Source organism: Somniosus microcephalus, chromosome 1, assembly GCF_052327205.1.
Source record: "Somniosus microcephalus isolate GS21.2 chromosome 1, FLI_Smic_1.0, whole genome shotgun sequence".
NCBI lineage: Eukaryota > Metazoa > Chordata > Chondrichthyes > Squaliformes > Somniosidae > Somniosus > Somniosus microcephalus.
Genome location: NC_140987.1, coordinates 409,081,672 through 409,101,482, shown reverse-complemented (window position 1 = coordinate 409,101,482; position 19,811 = coordinate 409,081,672). Strand labels below are relative to the sequence as shown.

The 19,811-nt window shown below is 49.2% G+C and overlaps 1 protein-coding gene across 1 annotated transcript in view; it reads left to right on the top strand.

Moving 5' to 3' along the window:
* The window catches only part of cul4b (cullin 4B), an 80,963-nt gene that overhangs the window by 11,476 nt on the left and 49,676 nt on the right, over positions 1-19,811 (top strand). Inside the window, exons 2-5 of the mRNA XM_085998731.1 lie at positions 1,108-1,223; positions 2,605-2,708; positions 3,928-3,997; positions 6,174-6,247. Of these exons, the coding sequence (XP_085854857.1) occupies positions 1,108-1,223; positions 2,605-2,708; positions 3,928-3,997; positions 6,174-6,247 (364 nt within the window). The remainder of the gene's footprint in view (positions 1-1,107; positions 1,224-2,604; positions 2,709-3,927; positions 3,998-6,173; positions 6,248-19,811) is intronic.

Here is a 19,811-nt window from a genome sequence, read left to right as displayed (position 1 = left end):
CAGAAGTGAAACTCCTTCCCTCCCTCACTCTTTCTTTCCTCCCACAATCATCATGCTTGTAAAACCCAAAGCTTGGGATCATGCAATTACTAATTCTTGATTTGCTTTGTTTCCTCTTTTGAACCTTGGTGGTAGATTGCACTATGAGCCTTGGCCCTTTTTATCTTGGTGGATGAGTGGATACATTGACAATCAAACCTGAGACTTTCTAATCTGTATGGTTCAATTACACACTGTCTTTACCAATTGAAGAATTGGGGAGTCTTATCTTCTCTATCTAGTCCTATATATTTAAAAACTGTCTGTAGAGCGGCATGATTATTGTGATGATAAAATCACATTTTCGTTGGAGTCAGATTTTAGCATTTGATTAAACCAGTAGGCGCTTCTCTTGCAATGTATGGATAGTTCCTCCACTGGCCCTCTGTGGGTCTTAGTGCCTTACTGATTCAGAGAAGGTCCCAAATTCTGTTCAGCCTGTGCTTTATTAGCTGATCTCAGCCAGGGCAGCGGTACTGCAATTGATCATCATGCTTCTGGGCTTGGGATGGGGAAAAAAACCCAACAAAGATTCTGTCACGCTATCCAGTGAATCCTATTAGAAAGTGTCCATATGTGAACTTTTGATGAGAACACGATAATGGCTTGGATCTGTTGCTATCCACAGTTAAGTAGTCTGCTGATGCACTGTCTAAGCTCCTACCTGAAGAATGGTCACTGAGCAAGGCACTGGAGGTTTGTTTGTGCTGAGGTACTGTCCCCCAACAAGAGTTAATGCCTTCAGGATGGGTGGGAAGAAAAAGGAAGCAAATTGGGTGGGGGGGAAGGAAAGTGAGTGAATTTTGAGCAATATCTGTTCAGTGTGTGGAAGGAAATAACAATTTAACATAAAGGGGACCCTCTCTTGCTGAGCTCCAAATATCCAGCTTGATTGCCGACTAGAGGTCCTGCAGGGCAAAGTCTCGCGCTAGATATGGAAACATTGGAATTTTTTTTTGTATTTCATCTCTTTTCAGTCTTCAACACGTTTGAGAAATTGCAGAACTTGCCATGTGTGTTTCTTTTGACTCATTATCCCAGTGAGCTGTGTAGCATTTTCTATTGCAGATAAACCTAAATTGCCTGATAATTACACCAATGAAACTTGGCAGAAACTGAAAGAAGCAGTTGAAGCAATTCAGAAGAGCACCTCAATCAAATACAATTTGGAGGAACTTTATCAGGTAATGAATACGGTGCCTGTTGTACATGAAATGGGTTTCGTTGCTTTGATAATAGTAATATAGGCAATGAGTTGCATGTTATTTAGCCACATTTTGTAGTGTTGCATGTTAAAATGCCAATTTTGTATCTACTTTGCATATAATCAACACCACTGTCTCCAAAAAGGAAGCAAATATTTTTTTCTCAATTTTTCCCCTCTCGTCTGAAGGTGCTGACTATTGATGGAATACAATTCCATCAGTGCCAATAGCTTCCCCCCCCGCCCAGGCAGCAATTGGGCCCTATAATTTATTGAAGTTAGGAGGTGAAAGTCAGCGAAGGTCCCTTCACTTGATCACTATCCAGTGAAAAGTATGTGAAAGCAGAACAGAATTCAACTACGATGCCTTGAAAAGTCAGAATAGCCTGCTGATCTGTACTGTCTTGGCCCATGCGAGAAAAATAGTAGACTGGTCCACTGAGATTTGAACTTTCAAAGTTACCACGATGTATATAAAAAATCTGAGTTCTCGGCTATCAGCATCGGGAAAGTAGGAAATAATCTACAGTTTGATTTTATTTGGACTGCAGTTTATTATTTTTAGTTAATGTGGAGAGAATTTGATGGTAGTTCACAGAATCACAGAAACCCCACACTGCAGATAGAGGCCATTTCGGCCCATCGAGCCTGCACCGACACATATCCCACCCGATCCCTGTAACCCTTACACCAACACATATCCCACCCTATCCCCGTAACCCCACGTATTTAATCCCCCTAACACTAAGGGTCAATTTATCATAGCCAATCAACCTAACCCGCACATCTTTGGACTGTGGGAGGAAACCGGAGCACCCGGAGGAAACCCACGCAAACACGGGGAGAATGTGCAAACTCCACACAGACAGTCACCCGAGGCCGGATTCGAACCCGGGTCTCTGGCGCTGTGAGGCAACAGTGCTAACCACTATGCCACCGTGCTAACTTGGCCCTAACTGCTGAGCAGCATGGAATCATGGAGTCATAACGGCACAGAAGGAGGCCATTCGGCCCATCGAGTCCGTGCCGGCTCTCTGTAGAGCAATCCAGTCAGTCCCATTCCCCCAGGAAGAACATTAAAAAAAAAAATCCTAAATGTTCCTATTGCCTGCGATGATCTACATGGTCAAATAGTCTGCGGATGCATACCGCCTGGGCTCGTGCATGTAGATTGGTCAGTTGGGGACCCCTGGACCTGTAACCAAGCTAAAGATAGCACTTCTGGGAGAGGACAAGGTATGAAAATTCACCTCCCCAAACATTCAAATAGCTGCCGGGAGTGTATTCTGTAGGCTTGCTGTATGAAATGTATTATCATTCCAATTTTTTCTTTATATGTGATATTTTTTCTTCATTTTTAGGCTGTAGAGAACCTCTGTTCTTACAAAGTGTCAGCAAATTTATACAAGCAGCTGAGGCAAGTATGTGAGGATCACATCAAAGCTCAAATTCACCAGTTCAGAGAATATCCTTTCATTTGTCTAATCAATAAAGTTTCTAGGTACTTAAGGGGCCTATAAAACTGAAATCGACTGAATTCAGATGCAACATTTCAAAATCTATCTACAAAGTTATAACAAACATGGCAATGTATACACTTAACAGTTGTCTTTGGTGTGGGAAAAAATTGGCTACTGTGTGAAAACTCAGCTTCCAGGTGTGTCCTATCTGTTTGTGACAACTAGCAGTGACTAACTCCACATTCATCCACCCCTCCCCCTCTTGTGTGCTCTCTCTCCTTCCACCCCCTTCTCTCCTTCTGCCCTGCGTACTCTCCTTTGCCCCCCCCGTGCATGCTCTCCTTTGCCCCCTGCCCCCCCAACACATGCACTCCTCCCTTCCACTTTCACACACCTCTTTTCTCCCCCCCCCCCTCCTTACTTCCACTTCCCCCCCCCCCCCCCAAGTAAATTTCTGAATTTGAATATATTTATTAGCGATGTAGAATGTCCATTCAGCACCAGCAAGGATGGTGGCTCAACCTTAAGAACGCCATCAGTAAAGTCCAAGAGGTCACCTGACTTCCTCCTCCATTGGTAGACTTGTGTGGGAACTTAAAATAGAATCATAGAAATTTACAGCACAGAAGGAAGCCAGCCAGCCAAATCCCACTTTCCAGCTCTTGGTCCGTAGCCTTGTAGGTTACAACACTTCAGGCGCATATCCAATTACTTTTTAAATGTGGTGAGGGTTTCTGCCTCTACCACCCTTTCAGGCAGAGTGTTCCATGACCCCCACCACCATCTGGGTGAAAACATTTCTTCTCAACTCCCCTCTAATCCTTCTGCCAATTACTTTAAATATATGCTCCTGGTTATTGACCTCTCTGCTAAGGTAAATAGATCCTTTCTAGCCACTCTATCTAGGCCCCTCACAATTTTATATAATTCATTTAAATCTCCACTGGGCCTCCTCTGTTCCAAAGCAAACAACCTCAGCCTATCCAATCTTTCCTCATAGCTAAAATTCTCCAGTCCTGACCAGATCCTCGTTAATCTCCTCTGTACCCTCTCTAGTGCAAATGGAAGGGAGAAAGAATATAAATGTGGCTGCCAAATAGAGAAAAAATGATTTGAATGAGTTTTAAAATATTTGCTTGGTGTATATGCTAAAGGAAATATGCTTTCCTTGATTCATTACAGAACTAACTTTGCATTTTCAGTTTTCTTTAACCAATTCTCTACGGATTCCTTAGATAGTGTCCTGTTTCTAAAGAAAATAGATAAATGCTGGCAGGATCACTGCAGACAAATGGTAAGTAAGGTCATAATTAACTTGATACGTATTTCTATAAAAATTAGGTAGAAAGAAATGAATAGATATGCACGTACTGTTTATTTCCCAGCACTGAGCTCGTGTTGAAATTCACCTGGGAGAGGGGAATGAAGATGGTGGTGGTACTTTAATTTTTGCCTCCGTTTCCCCCCTCTCATGAAGGTGTTGGCTCTTGAAGCACTCGGGATCAAACCTCGGATCTTCCTGGTTTCTGGGCAGACACTCATAGTTTGACAGCTTAAACTGAGCCATTGGAAAAGTATGGTTATGGGCATTTTCAAGATTGATGCTATGCGCTTACACTTCAACACTAAATAAAAAGACGGCTTGATTCTAAAGTCAGTAGGGAAAATTAAAATTCCTTGCTGCTGTTCTGGAGAGGAATCACAGGCATGTTAGAACATTTGTAGAGGAATCTTTATCCTGCTGTTACCCAATGTTATACCTTATGTGACTGAACTGAGAATAGATCCAAAGTGGAAGGAGCATGTTCGATTCCCTAATACGGAGTTTGATGTACAGGTAGATCAGTTGCTCGCCAGGTAAGTTCCAGTTTATGGCCAGCAGATTTGAGGCCACAGATAGCTGTTGTACCAAGGCGAGCCTTGTTCTCCTGGGTAGTGTTCCAACCCCTTCCTTCCCCCAGAATAGTGGTAAAATTATCTTTTGCAAAGCTCACCACATACTTTTGATTCCTAGCTCCTGACCACCTTTATGCCTCTCATCAGTCCCATGATCAACAACAGTATCACTATCCATTTCCTACAGCTTGGTCCCTACATTTTTCAAAACTGCTTTCATTACTGCCTTCATCAAAAACCTACTCTTAGTCTTTCAAAATTTCAACCAGCGTGATGTCATCAAAACGAAGCTGTTCCTTTTGGCTGCTACAAACGCCTATGCACATCCAACCTAAGTTTCCATCAGGCTTAACCCAGCAGTGCAGAACTTGGGAGTTTTGCTTGACCTCGAGCTCAAATTCTTCCACTACATCCAATCTGTCGCCAACACCACTTTCATTCACCTGAAGCATCCATCTGTACCCTTTTCTCTCTGCTGCTGAAACTCGCCTAATCCATGTTTTTTATTACTTTGTGGCTGACTTCTCAAACAGTCTCATTGCTGACCTCCGCATGTATATCATTTATAAACTCAAGTCATTCAGTATGCCACAGCCTCTACCCTAAGACCCATTATCCAATCCTTGCCAAGTTGCTTCCCATGGCCCAGAGAACCTTCAAGTTCCTCCATGGCTTTGACTCTTCATGATTTTGACCAGCCCTATGTCACAGTGTGCACCCTCTAGTCCTCCAATACTGGCCACCTACTTGTTCCTTGCTTTGCCATTGGCAGTTCTCCTTCAGCAACCCTATTCTCGCCTTCTGGGATTCCATTCCTCAGCATCTGTGTCTTGTTACCCCCGACTTCAAAAAAGCCTCCTTAAGGCCCTCTTTAATCATGCTTTTGTCCACTTCTGATTTTTTTCCTCTACTCCTCCAGCTCAATGTCCGCTCACTATCCCCTGTCTTGAGACATCTATTTGTACATAAATGCCATAGAAATGTAACTTGTTTTAAGAAAAATAATTATTTCACCAATGTTTACTATTCCTCACCTGAAAGTGCTTTTTATTTACTGGGATACAGTTCCGTAGGTGCCAGCAGCTGTCCATTACCTCAGCCAAGCAGCTAGTCTTCATATGTGAGCCTAGATGGTTAATGTTGACAGGCTGTTTGCAAGTGGACGCATCAAGCCTGAGTTGACTGCCCTCACCCAATGCCTGCATAAGTTTGCTTCCCAGAACCGGTCACAGGATAGCGATCAGAAGTGGGACTACCTTCCCTTGCTCCCAAACCGAGCCAGGTTGTAACAACCTTACCACTGACGAGGAATTGAATCTGAGAACTTCTATTCTGTACAGCTTCGTGCACCACCAGGCAGCAACTTTCACCACTCGGTCATTGGAGGAGCTCCAAATGTTTAATTTTAAAGAAACAAGTCCTCATTTATGACAGTACCAACTATTTTCCTCTGTGATGTAGCCTGACATTTACTGCAGATAGATTACTGAAGATGTGATTTTATTCAAATGCTTTGTAAAGATTTTAAAATGTAAACTTGTTTACTGTTTTATTTCTACTTTCTTGTCTTCCAGATCATGATTAGGAGTATCTTCTTGTTTCTGGATAGAACTTATGTTCTGCAAAATTCAATGCTCCCATCTATTTGGTAAGTTTAAAGACTTGGTGGTCTTCACAAAACTAAATAAATAGCTAGGACAACAAGGATACTACAACTGGCCTTATCACCCCTCAGTTAGGGAAGGGGAAAATCAGCTCGGCTTCCTGCTCCTGATCATTATGCACCTGAAACTGCATTTATGTATGTTAGACTGAGGGCAGGTTTGGGCTCGGCTGATCTCCTGCATAGTCTAAGCGCTTCTGAGACTCTCTAGATTCAACCATAAATAATGGGCTATATCAAAACAGAAAATGCTGGAAATACTCAGCAGGTCGGGCAGCATCTGTCCAAGCCGAGTTCTGATGAAAGGTCATCGACCTGAAAAGTTAACTCTGTCTCTCTCTCCACAGATGCTGCCTGACCTGCTGAGTATTTCCAGCATTTTCTGTTTTTATTTCAGATTTCCAGCATCCACAGTATTTTGCTTTTGGATAAATAATGGGCCATTTGTGTAAGGTACTGGAATGGTGACTGCACCAATGGAACCGTATCTCGGTTAGGGAGTCATTTGTCCAAGTTTGGATTAGAATCATTTTGCATCAAAATTACATGTTAACCAGAGCTGCATTATGAGCAGAGCTTCTCCAAGTAGCTCAGGGGGAAAAGTGTTTAACTTGAATGTCAACCTGTTATTTCAGTGAAAAACAAACTTTCAGGGAAGAGGGTTCAAAGTGATTTAAAAAAATAAAATACATCAGTAATGCATGAAGAATCAGCAAAGGGCAACGTGGAGTCATTGGGCTAAAAATTCGGTGGCGCCGCGTTTGGGGCGCCAAGCTCGCCTGGGCGCCGGATTTTGCGCTCCGGCCAGAGCCGCTTGCGCCCTCCCGATATTCAGTGGGAGCGCCCCAAGAGGGACTGGGACTCGGGGCGCTGCTCGAGGCTCCCCGCGTCCCGCTTGGGGTGCTCAAACTGAATATCGCCGCGCTACGTGCCACAGCGCCACATGCTGTGGCACGGCGCGCTGCTGTACTGCAGGCCTTCCTCCCCTTCTTAAGGGGGAGGGGCCTGCACCAGCGCGATCACCGATCGCGAGTGCCAGCAAAAGAGCCCGACACCGAGGAGAAGTGCCGGTCTTTTGGGACACAGCCGGCACTGCCCGGGGGGTGGATCAGGAGGCCGGGGAGGGCGGCGCGAGGAGGTGCTGGCAGGCGGCCACCGGAAAAAATGGCCGCCCCGCACCTCCACCTTAATTTGCGCCACTACCGCCACAGGTAGGCCCTGTGAACCGGTCGCGGTTTGCGACCGGCGTTAGAGGCGGGCGCGACCAAATATCGCGATCGGGACGCTGCGCACACCAACGACGTCATCGGTGGCGGCGCAGCGCTACAAGCTAACGCCGCCAATAGCGCCCCGCTAAATATCGCGGGAGGCGTGGCCAGTGGAGCTAAAGCCACTGAGTGCCCTCTTTGGGTGCTAACTGGTGGCGCAGCCCACTGAATTTCTAGGCCATTATGTTTCAACTGTAAAATACATTTCGCCAGCGTCACAAGATAAGTAAGTCTGAGGATAGCCATTTGACCCATTTTAACTTGGCTGCCTGAAAAACCTATAGTTTCCCATTGACAGCATTGAATTATCTGAAATTAAGGGTATCCAACCTGTGGCCTGCCACTATGGCCCATGAAATGCTGGTAACTTGGGTCTATTTGCACTTGTATTTCTTAATTGCTGGTTCGCCGTGTTTGAATTTTGTGGTTGTGGAGGTTTGGAAAGGGCTGTTTTTGACACTGTTGGCTCATTATTGAATAAATCCTAAATGAGAACACCAAGGTCTGTAATCAGAAGCTTGAAATATATGCAGATTAATGAGGACATGGTTAAATCCAAGACTTCATGTTATGCGGCCCACCTCTGTTTTAAATGATTTGAAGAATTTTAAATCCACTAGCTTAGCTAAAAGTCTACTCCATCTGTGCATTGTGATCAGTTTTTGTTTCGATCCTAATTTTGTCCTTCACTGCTTTGATCCGATGCCTACTTTGATGCAAGTTTAACAAGGTTGATGTTATCTCCCATGGTTTTCATTTTGAAGAGTAGGACCTATCTATTACAGATGTGGCTTTGTTTTAAACAATTGTTGAAAACGAGTTTGCAATTCACAATTCTCCAAAGTGGCGAGTTCTCATTCATAGATAATCCATGAAAGGGAGGAAAGGAAGAAAATACTGCAGGGAATGGAAATAAGAACATAAGAAATAGGAGCAGGAGTAGGCCAATCGGCCCCTCGAGCCTGCTCCGCCATTCAATAAGATCATGGCTGATCTGATCCTAACCGCCAATCCACTATCACAGAACCATCTCCTGAATCTAACAGAATTAGACACACGAAATAGGAGCAGGAGCAGGATCAGGCTACACGGCCCCTGGGCCCGCTCCGCTACCCACAGGGCCATGACCGATCCGAACCTAGACTCATGTCCAAATTCCTGCCCGCTCCCCGTAACCCTTAATTCCCTTTACTTCTAGGAAACTGTCTATTTCTGTTTTAAATTTATGTAATGATGTAGCTTCTACAGCTTTTTGGGGCAGCATATTCCATGGACCTACCACCCTCTGAGTGAAGTAGTTCCTCCTCATCTCAGTTTTGAAAGAGCAGCCCCTTATTCTAAGACTATGCCCCCTAGTTCTAGTTTCACCCATCATCGGGAACATCCTCCCCGCATCCACCCGATCCAACCCCTTCACAATCTTATATGTTTCAATAAGATCGCCTCTCATTCTTCTGAACTCCAATGAGTAGAGTCCCAATCTACTCAACCTCTCCTCATATGTCCATCCTCTCATCCCCGGGATTAACCGAGTGAACCTTCTTTGTACTGACTCGAGAGCAAGTATGTCTTTTCTTAAGTATGGACACCAAAACTGTATGCAGTATTCCAGGTGCGGTCTCACCAATACCTTGTACAACTGAAGCAATACCTCCCTATTTTTATATTCTATCCCCCTAGCAATGAAAGCCAACATTCCATTGGCCGCCTTAATCACTTGCTGCACCTGCATACTAACCTTTTGAGTTTCGTGCACCAGGACCCCCAGATCCCTTTGTACTACAGTACTTTCCAGTTTCTTGCCATTAAGATAATAACTTGCTCTACGATTTTTCCTGCCAAAGTGCATAACCTCACACTTTCCAGTATTGTATTCCATCTGCCAAATCTCTGCCCACTTACTTAGCCTGTCTATGTCCCCTTGCAGGTTTTTTATGTCCTCCTCACTCACTACTTTCCCTCCCATCTTAGTATCATCTGCAAACTTTGATATGTTACACTCGGTCCCCTCCTCCAAATCGTTAATATAGATTGTGAAGAGTTGGGGACCCAGCACTGACCCCTGTGGAACACCACAAGTTACTGATTGCCAGTCCGAGAATGAACCATTTATCCCAACTCTCTGCTTTCTGTTAGATAGCCAATCCTCTATCCATGCCAGAATATTACCCCCAATCCTGTGATTTTTTATCTTCAGCAATAATCTTTTGTATGGCACCTTGTCAAATGCCTTTTGGAAGTCTAAATACACTACGTCCACTGGTTCCCCTTTATCCACCCTATATGTTACTTCCTCAAAGAACTCCAGCAAATTTGTCAAACATGACTTCCCCTTCATAAAACCATGCTGACTTTGTCCTATTAAATTATGATTATCCAAATGTCCTGTTACTGTCTCCTTAATAATGGACTCCAATATTTTACCTACCACAGATGTTAGGCTAACCGGTCTATAGTTTCCAGCCTTCTGTCTACTGCCCTTTTTAAATAAGGGCGTTACATTAGCAGTTTTCCAGTCTGCCGGGACCTTTGCTGATTCCAGGGAGTTTTGGAAAATTATTACCAATGCAGCCACAATCCCTACCGCCACTTCCCTCAAGACCCGAGGATGTAAGCCATCAGGTCCAGGTGATTTATCTGCCTTGAGTCTCATTATTTTACCGAGTACCATTTCCTTAGTGATTTTGATCATGTTTAGCTCCTCCCCCCCCCCTATAGCCCCCTGTTTGTCCAGTGTTGGGATATTCTTCGTGTCTTCTACTGTGCTTCAACCCAGGCCATTCCAGTGACGAGTTATAGTGCAGCATTAGCTTGTCCTTTCAGTTGAGACAGGGGGACAGTGTGGGTAGGGCTAAAGAGGCGGGGGGGGGGTGGTGGTGGGGAACATTGGAGAGGAAACTTCTGTTCAGCATCATCACATTATCATCTATGGAATGCTGCATCTGAAAAATAAACAGTCATGAATGAACTCTGCTTATATTAGCTTTGGGTCCTCACAGAATGAACTCACTGTATCTGGTGCAACCAGGACAGAAGATTATATTTTTAAAGTCCTGGTAATTTTGACTGATAAGAGTTTACAAAAATTGTTAGAAATTAAAACTCACTCTTGCACTTTTAGAATGTTTGCAGATCTTGAGTCTCTCTTCTCACCAATTTCTCCTTCTCCCTACCGAACTCCTAAGGGATATTGCTTCTCGGGCACCAGCAACACTCCAGCAATTTATCCAAGCAGCCAATTTTTAATGTGAACCGTGGCAGTGAATAGTGTTAGGCAGGCTGTTAACTGCAGAGGGGAGCATTACAGTCGAGCCAGATGCTGTCGTCAACCAATGTCCATATGCATACATCCAACAGAGATTACTAAATAACAGTGAGGAGCAGGGACCCTGGTTGATTTTTCTCTCCAACACTGACCCACCCACAATCCCTTATCTAACCCTGGTGCAGTGAAGCCCCTTGTAGCTTAGCTATCGCCAAGCAAGCTGAGGTCAATTAACGTAGCACAGGCCAGGGTCGAACCCGAGACCGACCTTCCTTTTCTATGGCTTAGCTTCTCACTGAGCCACTGGGGGAATAGGTCTGTCTATAATATAATGCAAATTGAAACTTTCCTGATGTTTGTGGATGTGTAAATGCAGGTCTTTAACACTTCGATCTTTTTTAAGATTGTGTTCATTGGTCTGCTTGTGATTGCACATTTGTAATTGCATCAAAACAAGACTCGAATTTGGGTTGAAGCAGCTGCAGTATTTTCTGATCATCAAAATCTGCAGCTCAAAAGCGAATTTTCTTTTTCTTCTCGTACTCCACATAGCATGGGTAAAGACAGCTAATGGAACGTAGTGGAATGTCAGCCCTTTTCAAGAGAGTTCATGAATAATTCAAAAGAATTCTGATTAACACCAGTTTTGTGGGTTTTTATATGATTTTTTTCCCCTCTGAATATTTTTATTTAAACAATGAGTTTAGCCTTTTTTTTGCCCCTAACCCTATTTTGTAGTCATCCCTTGTTGCTTATTCTCAAATGTGTGTGTAAGGAGATGATCTGCTTGAAGCTGTTGGCTGCTTCATAATCAACTAGCTGAAGTGCCCGGCGGTGCCGAGGCTTTTTCGAGGGCATGTTGTTGTTGGAAGAGAGAGAGAGAGCGACTGGGGGGAAGAGAGAGAGCGACTGGGGGGAAGAGAGAGAGCGACTGGGGGGAAGAGAGAGAGCGACTGGGGGGAAGAGAGAGAGCGACTGGGGGGAAGAGAGGGAGCGACTGGGGGGAAGAGAGGGAGCGACTGGGGGGAAGAGAGGGAGCGACTGGGGGGAAGAGAGGGAGCGACTGGGGGGAAGAGAGGGAGCGACTGGGGGGAAGAGAGGGAGCGACTGGGGGGAAGAGAGGGAGCGACTGGGGGGAAGAGAGGGAGCGACTGGGGGGAAGAGAGGGAGCGACTGGGGGGAAGGGAGGGAGCGACTGGGGGGAAGGGAGGGAGCGACTGGGGGGAAGGGAGGGAGCGACTGGGGGGAAGGGAGGGAGCGACTGGGGGGAAGGGAGGGAGCGACTGGGGGGAAGGGAGGGAGCGACTGGGGGGAAGGGAGGGAGCGACTGGGGGGAAGGGAGGGAGCGACTGGGGGGAAGGGAGGGAGCGACTGGGGGAAAGGGAGGGAGCGACTGGGGGGAAGGGAGGGAGCGACTGGGGGGAAGGGAGGGAGCGACTGGGGGGAAGGGAGGGAGCGACTGGGGGGAAGGGAGGGAGCGACTGGGGGGAAGGGAGGGAGCGACTGGGGGGAAGGGAGGGAGCGACTGGGGGGAAGGGAGGGAGCGACTGGGGGGAAGGGAGGGAGCGACTGGGGGGAAGGGAGGGAGCGACTGGGGGGAAGGGAGGGAGCGACTGGGGGGAAGGGAGGGAGCGACTGGGGGGAAGGGAGGGAGCGACTGGGGGGAAGGGAGGGAGCGACTGGGGGGAAGGGAGGGAGCGACTGGGGGGAAGGGAGGGAGCGACTGGGGGGAAGGGAGGGAGCGACTGGGGGGAAGGGAGGGAGCGACTGGGGGGAAGGGAGGGAGCGACTGGGGGGAAGGGAGGGAGCGACTGGGGGGAAGGGAGGGAGCGACTGGGGGGAAGGGAGGGGGAGGGGGGGAAGGGAGGGGAGGGGGGAGAGGGAGCGGGGGGAGGGGAGGGGGGATGGAGGGTGGGGGGCGCCCCCCCCGAGGGTCGCGACCCCCCGAGGGTCGGCCCCCCCCCCCCCCCCCCCCCCCCCCCCCGAGGTGAAGACCACCGATTGCGCGCGCAGCAGGAGCTGAGACGCGGCGTCTCTCTCGGCCTGCGGGCCCGGTTGCCAGGGCAACCGTGACGCTGACCAAGCCAGAGAGAGAGAGACGCCGCGTCTCAGCTGCTCCTGCTGCGCGCGCGGCCCCCCCCCCTGGAGGGTCGAGCCCTCCCCCCGAGGTGAAGACCGCCGATTGCGGCTGTGCGAGACGTCCGGCGGGCCTGGTTGCCAGGGTAACACTGGACGCTCAGCAAGCCCCGGCAGAGAGAGACGTCTCAGCTCCTGCTGCGCGCGCACCCTAGCGGCGCTGGGCTGAGGCTCGGCCCTCCAGCCTTCGAGTGGGGCCGGGAGGTGCGGAGGAGACGCCGAGGCTTCTAGGCCTATCTGGAAAAACGGGGAAAGGTAGGAAAATTAATGAGATTAGATAAGTTAATTACTTTCTAAATCATTTTTTTAAAAAACAATGTGTTTTAAAAGCAACGTTTTTTTTTAAGACGCAGAAAGCGGGAAAAAGAAGGGAAAAGTTTGGAATCAAGATGGCGGCGACTCACCTCGGTTCAGAACGATAAAGCCCGGCCACACGCGCACCGATTGGCCCGGCGGCACACGCCAGCAACCCGGCGTACGATTGGTCGAGCTCGAGGTCACTCTGTCGCTAATGAGCGGATAATGAGATGCTAATGAGCGGAATGTTGAAGGTTTTTGGGATACCGCGGGCGCAATTTTAGCCCGGCCGAAACGTAAATACGCTTAAAACCGTCTCGGAAGCGTAAGCTTTCTTTGGAGGTAACGCGCGCGTAGGTACGCCCTGTAACTTTCGAGTGCATACCCGCAACGCACACGCGATGACAGACAGACAGACAGAGACAGACAGACAGAAGTACCGATTTATATATATAGATAGGAGATAAGAGCAGGTCAGATGAGTTATTTTCCTCATCCCTTCCTGTGGCAAAAGTTTCTGTCTTCTGTTCAGTGTCTCCTTCAACACTGTAATAACATTGATAACTCTGTCTAAGGAGACTCCGTAATGTTTACCGTAATCAGTTCTCTTGAACAGCCTCGAACAGATGGGCAACTGATGCACTATCAATTGCTACAAAAGACTGGAGATTGAGTAAGTAATAAACAGGCTTTTATTACCAAAGAACAGAGCATGCCTCTTGGGGTTGCCTGGTATCCAAAAGGGCCGGAGGCTTCTGAGCAGCGACCTTTATACCCAGCCATGAGGGTGGAGCCAGGGGCGGAGTCAGCTGAGGCATGCACAGACAAGTACAACAATACTAACAACAGTGGTTTACCACATTCACCCCTTGTTTAGAATTGAGTCCGGCGGGGTGAAGTGCACTAAAAATTCGTGTACTGAAGTCTATCAGGAGGCCTTGTAAGCCGTCCTGAGCGTCGCAGCAGCGGCGGTGATGGTGCAGCATCCAACGTTGAACCCGGTGTCTCGTTCAGAGGAGGAGTAGCAGGTGGCGGACCCTGGGGCTGCTGCATGCCGTCTACAGGGGTCAGAGCATGGGTAATGGGAGGTAGCGATGGTGGTCTCTCAGAGGCACCCGAAGGTGCGAGGTCTCGTGCGGGGACTGTGTCCTGGGGGTAGGCAGGAGTAGCGGTGGGTGGCGAAGAGGGTGTTTCAGGAGCACCTGCAGGTGCGAGGTCTCGAATGGAGACTGTGTCCTCCCGCCCGTCCGGGTACACCACGTAAGCATACTGCGGGTTAGCGTGGAGGAGGCTCACCCTCTCGACCAGGGCGTCCGCCTTATGGGTCCTCACGTGCTTCCGCAGTAGGACGGGACCTGGAGAAGTCAGCCATGTTGGTAGCGAAATCCCCGACGTGGACTTCCTGGGGAAGGAGAACATTCTCTCGTGAGGAGTGGCATTGGTGGGTGTACAGAGCAGCGACCGAATGGAATGGAGCGCCGCAGGGAGGACCTCCTGCCAGCGGGAGGTCGGAAGGCCCTTAGATTTTAAGTTTAAAAGGACTGCCTTCCAGACTGTCGCATTCTCCCTTTCCACCTGGCCGTTACCCCGGGGGTTGTAGCTGGTGGTCCTGCTTGTAGCAATGCCTCTCGCGAGCAGGTACTGCCGAAGTTCGTCGCTCATAAAAGATGAGCCCCTGTCGCTATGGATATAGCTAGGGAAACCGAACAAGGCGAAGAGGTCATTCAGACATTTAATGACCGTGGTACTGGTCATGTCCGAGCAAGGGATGGCAAACGGGAAACGGGAGTACTCATCAATTATATTGAGGAAGTACACATTGCGGTCAGAGGAGGGGAGGGGCCCTTTAAAATCGATGCTCAGCCGCTCGAAGGGGCGCGTGGCTTTGATCAGGCTCGCTCTGTCTGGCCTATAAAAATGCGGCTTGCACTCGGCACAGATCTGGCAGTTCCTGGTCATGGTCCTGACCTCCTTGATGGAGTAGGGCAGGTTACGGGATTTGATAAAATGGAAGAACCTGGTGACCCCCGGGTGGCAGAGGTCATTGTGGAGGGTCTGTAGCCTATCAACCTGCGCGTTGGCGCACGTACCACGTGATAGGGCATCTGGGGGCTCATTGAGTTTCCCGGGCCGGTACAAGATATCGTAATTGTAGGTGGAGAGTTCGATTCTCCACCTTTAAGATCTTGTCATTCTTGATTTTGCCCCGCTGCTTATTATGAAACATAAAAGCCACTGAACGCTGGTCAGTGAGCAGGGTAAATCGTTTTCCGGCCAGGTAATGCCGCCAATGTCGCACGGCTTCCACAGTGGCCTGGGCCTCCTTTTCGACAGAGGAGTGTCGAATCTCGGGGCCCTGGAGGGTCCTTGAGAAAAAGGCCACGGGTCTCCCCGCCTGGTTAAGGGTTGCAGCTAGGGCAAAGTCGGATGCGTCGCTCTCCACTTGAAAAGGAAGGGACTCATCCACAGCGTGCATTGTGGCCTTCGCAATGTCTCCTTTTATGAGGGTGAAGGCTGCACAGGCCTCTGCTGTCAGGGGGAAGGAGGCGGACTTGATGAGGGGTCGGGCTTTATCCGCATAGTTGGGCACCCACTGCGCATAGTAAGAGAAAAACCCCAGGCATCTCTTCAGTGCTTTCTGGCAGTGGGGGAGGGGGAGCTCCATAAGGGGGCGCATTCTATCGGGGTCTGGGCCGATGACTCCGTTCTCCACTACGCAGCCAAGAATAGCAAGGCGCGTAGTACGAAACATACATTTGTCTTTGTTGTATGTGAGATTCAGCCGCTGGGCCGTCCGGAGGAATTTCTCTAGATTAACGTCGTGGTCCTGCTGGTCGTGGCCGCAGATGGTGACGTTGTCTAGATATGGGAAAGTGGCCTGGAGCGCGTTCTGGTCAACCATCCGGTCCATCTCCCGTTGGAAGACAGAAACTCCGTTGGTGACGCCGAAGGGAACTCTGAGAAAGTGATAGAGCCGACCGTCAGCTTCAAAAGCTGTGTACTGGCGGTCCTCAGCCCTGATGGGGAGCTGGTGGTATGCCGACTTCAGATCAATCGTCGAGAACACCCGGTATTGTGCTATCTGATTGACCATGTCAGATATGCGGGGGAGTGGATATGCATCCAGCTGGGTGTAGCGGTTGATCGTCTGGCTGTAGTCAATAACTAGGCGCTGTTTGCCGCCAGCCTTCACCACCACCACTTGTGCTCGCCATGGGCTATTGCTGCTCTCGATAATCCCTTCCTTCAGGAGTCTCGCTACCTCGGATTTAATGAAACCCCTATCCCCGGCACTGTAACGCCTACTTTTGGTAGCGATGGGCTTACAGTCGCGGGTGAGGTTAGCGAACAAGGAGGGGGGGGAGACTTTAAGGGTGGAGAGGCTGCAAATGGCGCGCGGCGGGCGATTTAAAAACTGCTGGCTGCAGACTGTGAGAGGGGGGAGGGGTCCACCATACGCTAAAGTGACACTCTTAAGGTGGCACTGAAAATCCAACCCCAGTAGGACGGCAGCGCAGAGATGGGGCAGGACCAGAAGTTTAAAATTTTTGTATTCAGTACCCCGCACTGAAAGAGTCACCATACAGTAGCCACCGACGTCCGCTGACTGGGCTTTGGAAGCCATAGAGATGCGATGACGCGTCGGCAGGACCGGGAGAGAGTAACTGCGCACCGTGTCGGGGTGTATAAAACTCTCCGTGCTCCCGCTGTCAAAAAGGCAGGTAGTGGCGCAGCCGTTTACCGTAATGTCCATCATGGACCTGGACAGTTGATGCGGGAGAGATTGATCCAGCGTCACGGAAGCCAGCGTATGTTCAAGCGTGTCGATGCGGTCGTCCGATGAGGCGGTGGTGGAGTCCGGGTCCCCCGTAACCAAAGTCGGAGGCGTCCAAGATGGCGGACAAAATGGCGGCGCCCACGGTCCCCACGCGGCTGGGGGAGCCCAAGATGGCGGACAAGATGGCTGCGCCCACGGTTCGCACGCAGCGCTGCTGGCGTTAGCGGTCTTCCCTTTGCAGGCGCTAACGTAGTGACCTTTCTTCCCGCAGCCGGAGCAGGTAGCATTCTTCGCGGGGCAGCGTGCTCTAGGGTGTTTAGCTTGGCCACAAAAATAGCATTTTTGTGCCTTGGACATCGCTGCAGCAGTTGGAGGTGGCGGTCCCATGGCCCAAGATTGCGGCGTCCACGGCGCGGGGCGATGAGGGGAGAAAGCGTCCATATTTCTGTGGGCCGCGTCGAGCGAGAGCGCGAGGGACACTGCCTTTGTCAGGTCTATTTCACCCTTCTCCAGCAGCCTCTGCCGGGAGTAGTCGGACCTTAGACCCGCAACGAAAGCGTCTCGTATCAGTCCCTCCGCATGTGCCGCGGCCGATACTTCCTTGCAGTCGCAGCCGCGTCCGAGTACCCGCAGTGCCCGTAGGAAGGCTTCCACCGATTCCCCGGGCTGCTGTCTGCGAGATCTTAAAAGGTGCCTGGCATAGACCGTGTTAACCGGGCGTGCATACTGCCCTTTCAGTAGGTCGATAGCCGCCGCGTAGGTCGTCGCATCTTGGATTAAAGTATAGACTTGGTGGCTCACCTTCGAGGCCAGGATTTTCAGTTTATTTTCATCAAGAGTCACGGTCGAGGCTTCCAGATACGCCTCAAAGCAACGCAGCCATTGTGCGAATTTAGTCGACGAACCCGCTTCTTGGGGGTCTAGGTCCAGGCATGTTGGTCTGAGGGCTCGCAGCAGCGCCTGCTGCTCAGCGTTTTGCGCCATCGGTTGATCAGCATCCGCAGCCAACATTTAACTTTGGTAATAAAATTGATGCACTATCAATTGCTACAAAAGACTGGAGATTGAGTAAGTAATAAACAGGCTTTTATTACCAAAGAACAGAGCATGCCTCTTGGGGTTGCCTGGTATCCAAAAGGGCCGGAGGCTTCTGAGCAGCGACCTTTATACCCAGCCATGAGGGTGGAGCCAGGGGCGGAGTCAGCTGAGGCATGCACAGACAAGTACAACAATACTAACAACAGTGGTTTACCACAGCAACATCAAAATCAATTGACTTAATGATTATGGCCAAAATGGCAAATTTAAATATAATTTATTATCGGGGGAAAATTTGTCAATTTGATGCTTATGCCACAGTTCAATATACTGAAAGGAAATCACTTTGAAGACCTATTTTAGCTGTAGTTTAGATTTGGTCCTTCTAATTTTCATTCTAAAATTAGACCAAGTTTTTTGGAGGTAATTTTTCTTTGTAACTATTTGAAAATGGCTAGTATTGCCATGACTCTCACTCGGAGTCTTGTAGGCATTGTTGTGACCTCCCCTTCACGTATGTTGTAGTGTCTCTAGAAGTTGATGTCTTAATTATTTTCCTAATTTCTTCTCTTTCACTCTTCCCAACTTAAATTGTGCATGTGAAATTTTTGGTTTTCCTTGGGAATCTTAGTTTATGCCAGTTCCAGGCTCCAAATTATACTTTAAGTGCAGGTGGGTATTGATGCGCTATCAATTACTCATAAAAGACGGAGAGTTAGGAGAGTAACTAAAGGCTTTTATTAGCAAAGAACAGAGCATGCCTCTCGTGGTTGACTGGGTTCCAAGAAGGCAGGGGGCTGCAGGTCAATCACCTTTATACCTGGGCCTGTGGGTGGAGCCAGCCGAGACATGTTGAGACATGCATAGGTACAACAGTGTGCAACAACAACAGTGTGCAACAACAACAGTGAATAACAATAACAGTGGTTTACCACATTCACCCCTTGTTTAAAATTGAGCCCGGCGGGGTGAAGTGTACTAAAGGTTCGTGTAAGTAAGTCTATCAGGTGGCCTTGTATGCCGTCCTGATCGTCGTGGTGGCGGCGGTGATGGTGCAGCATCCAATGTTGAGTCTGGCGTCTAATTGAGTGGTTGGGTGGTCAATGACGGGTCCTGGGGCTGCGGCATGCCGTCTAGCGGGGTTGGGTTGTGGGTAGTGGTGGGTGGCAATGGTAGTGTTTCAGGGGCACCCAAAGGTGCGAGATCTCGTGTGGGGGCTGTGTCCTCCCGCCCGTCCGGGTACGCTACGTAAGCGTACTGGGGGTAGGCGTGGGTGGCGAGGGAGGTGTTTCGGGAGCACCCGAAGGTGCGAGGTCTCGTATGGAGACTGTGTCCTCCCGCCCGTCCGGGTACACCACATAAACATACTGAGGGTTGGCATGGAGGAGGCTCACCCTCTCGACCAGGGGGTCCGTCTTATGGGACCTCACGTGCTTCCGCAGTAGGACGGGTCCTGAAGAAGTCAGCCATGTCGGTAACGAGATCCCCGATGTGGACTTCCTGGGGAAGGAGAACATTCTCTCGTGAGGGGTAGCATTGGTGGCTGTACAGAGCAGTGACCGAATGGAATGGAGCGCCGCAGGGAGGACTTCCTGCCAGCGAGAGGTCGGAAGGCCCTTAGATTTCAAGTTTAAAAGGACTGCCTTCCAGACCGTCGCATTCTCCCTTTCCACCTGGCCATTCCCCCGGGGGTTGTAGCTGGTGGTCCTGCTTGTAGCGATACCTCTCGAGAGCAGGTACTGCCGGAGTTCATCGCTCATAAAGGAT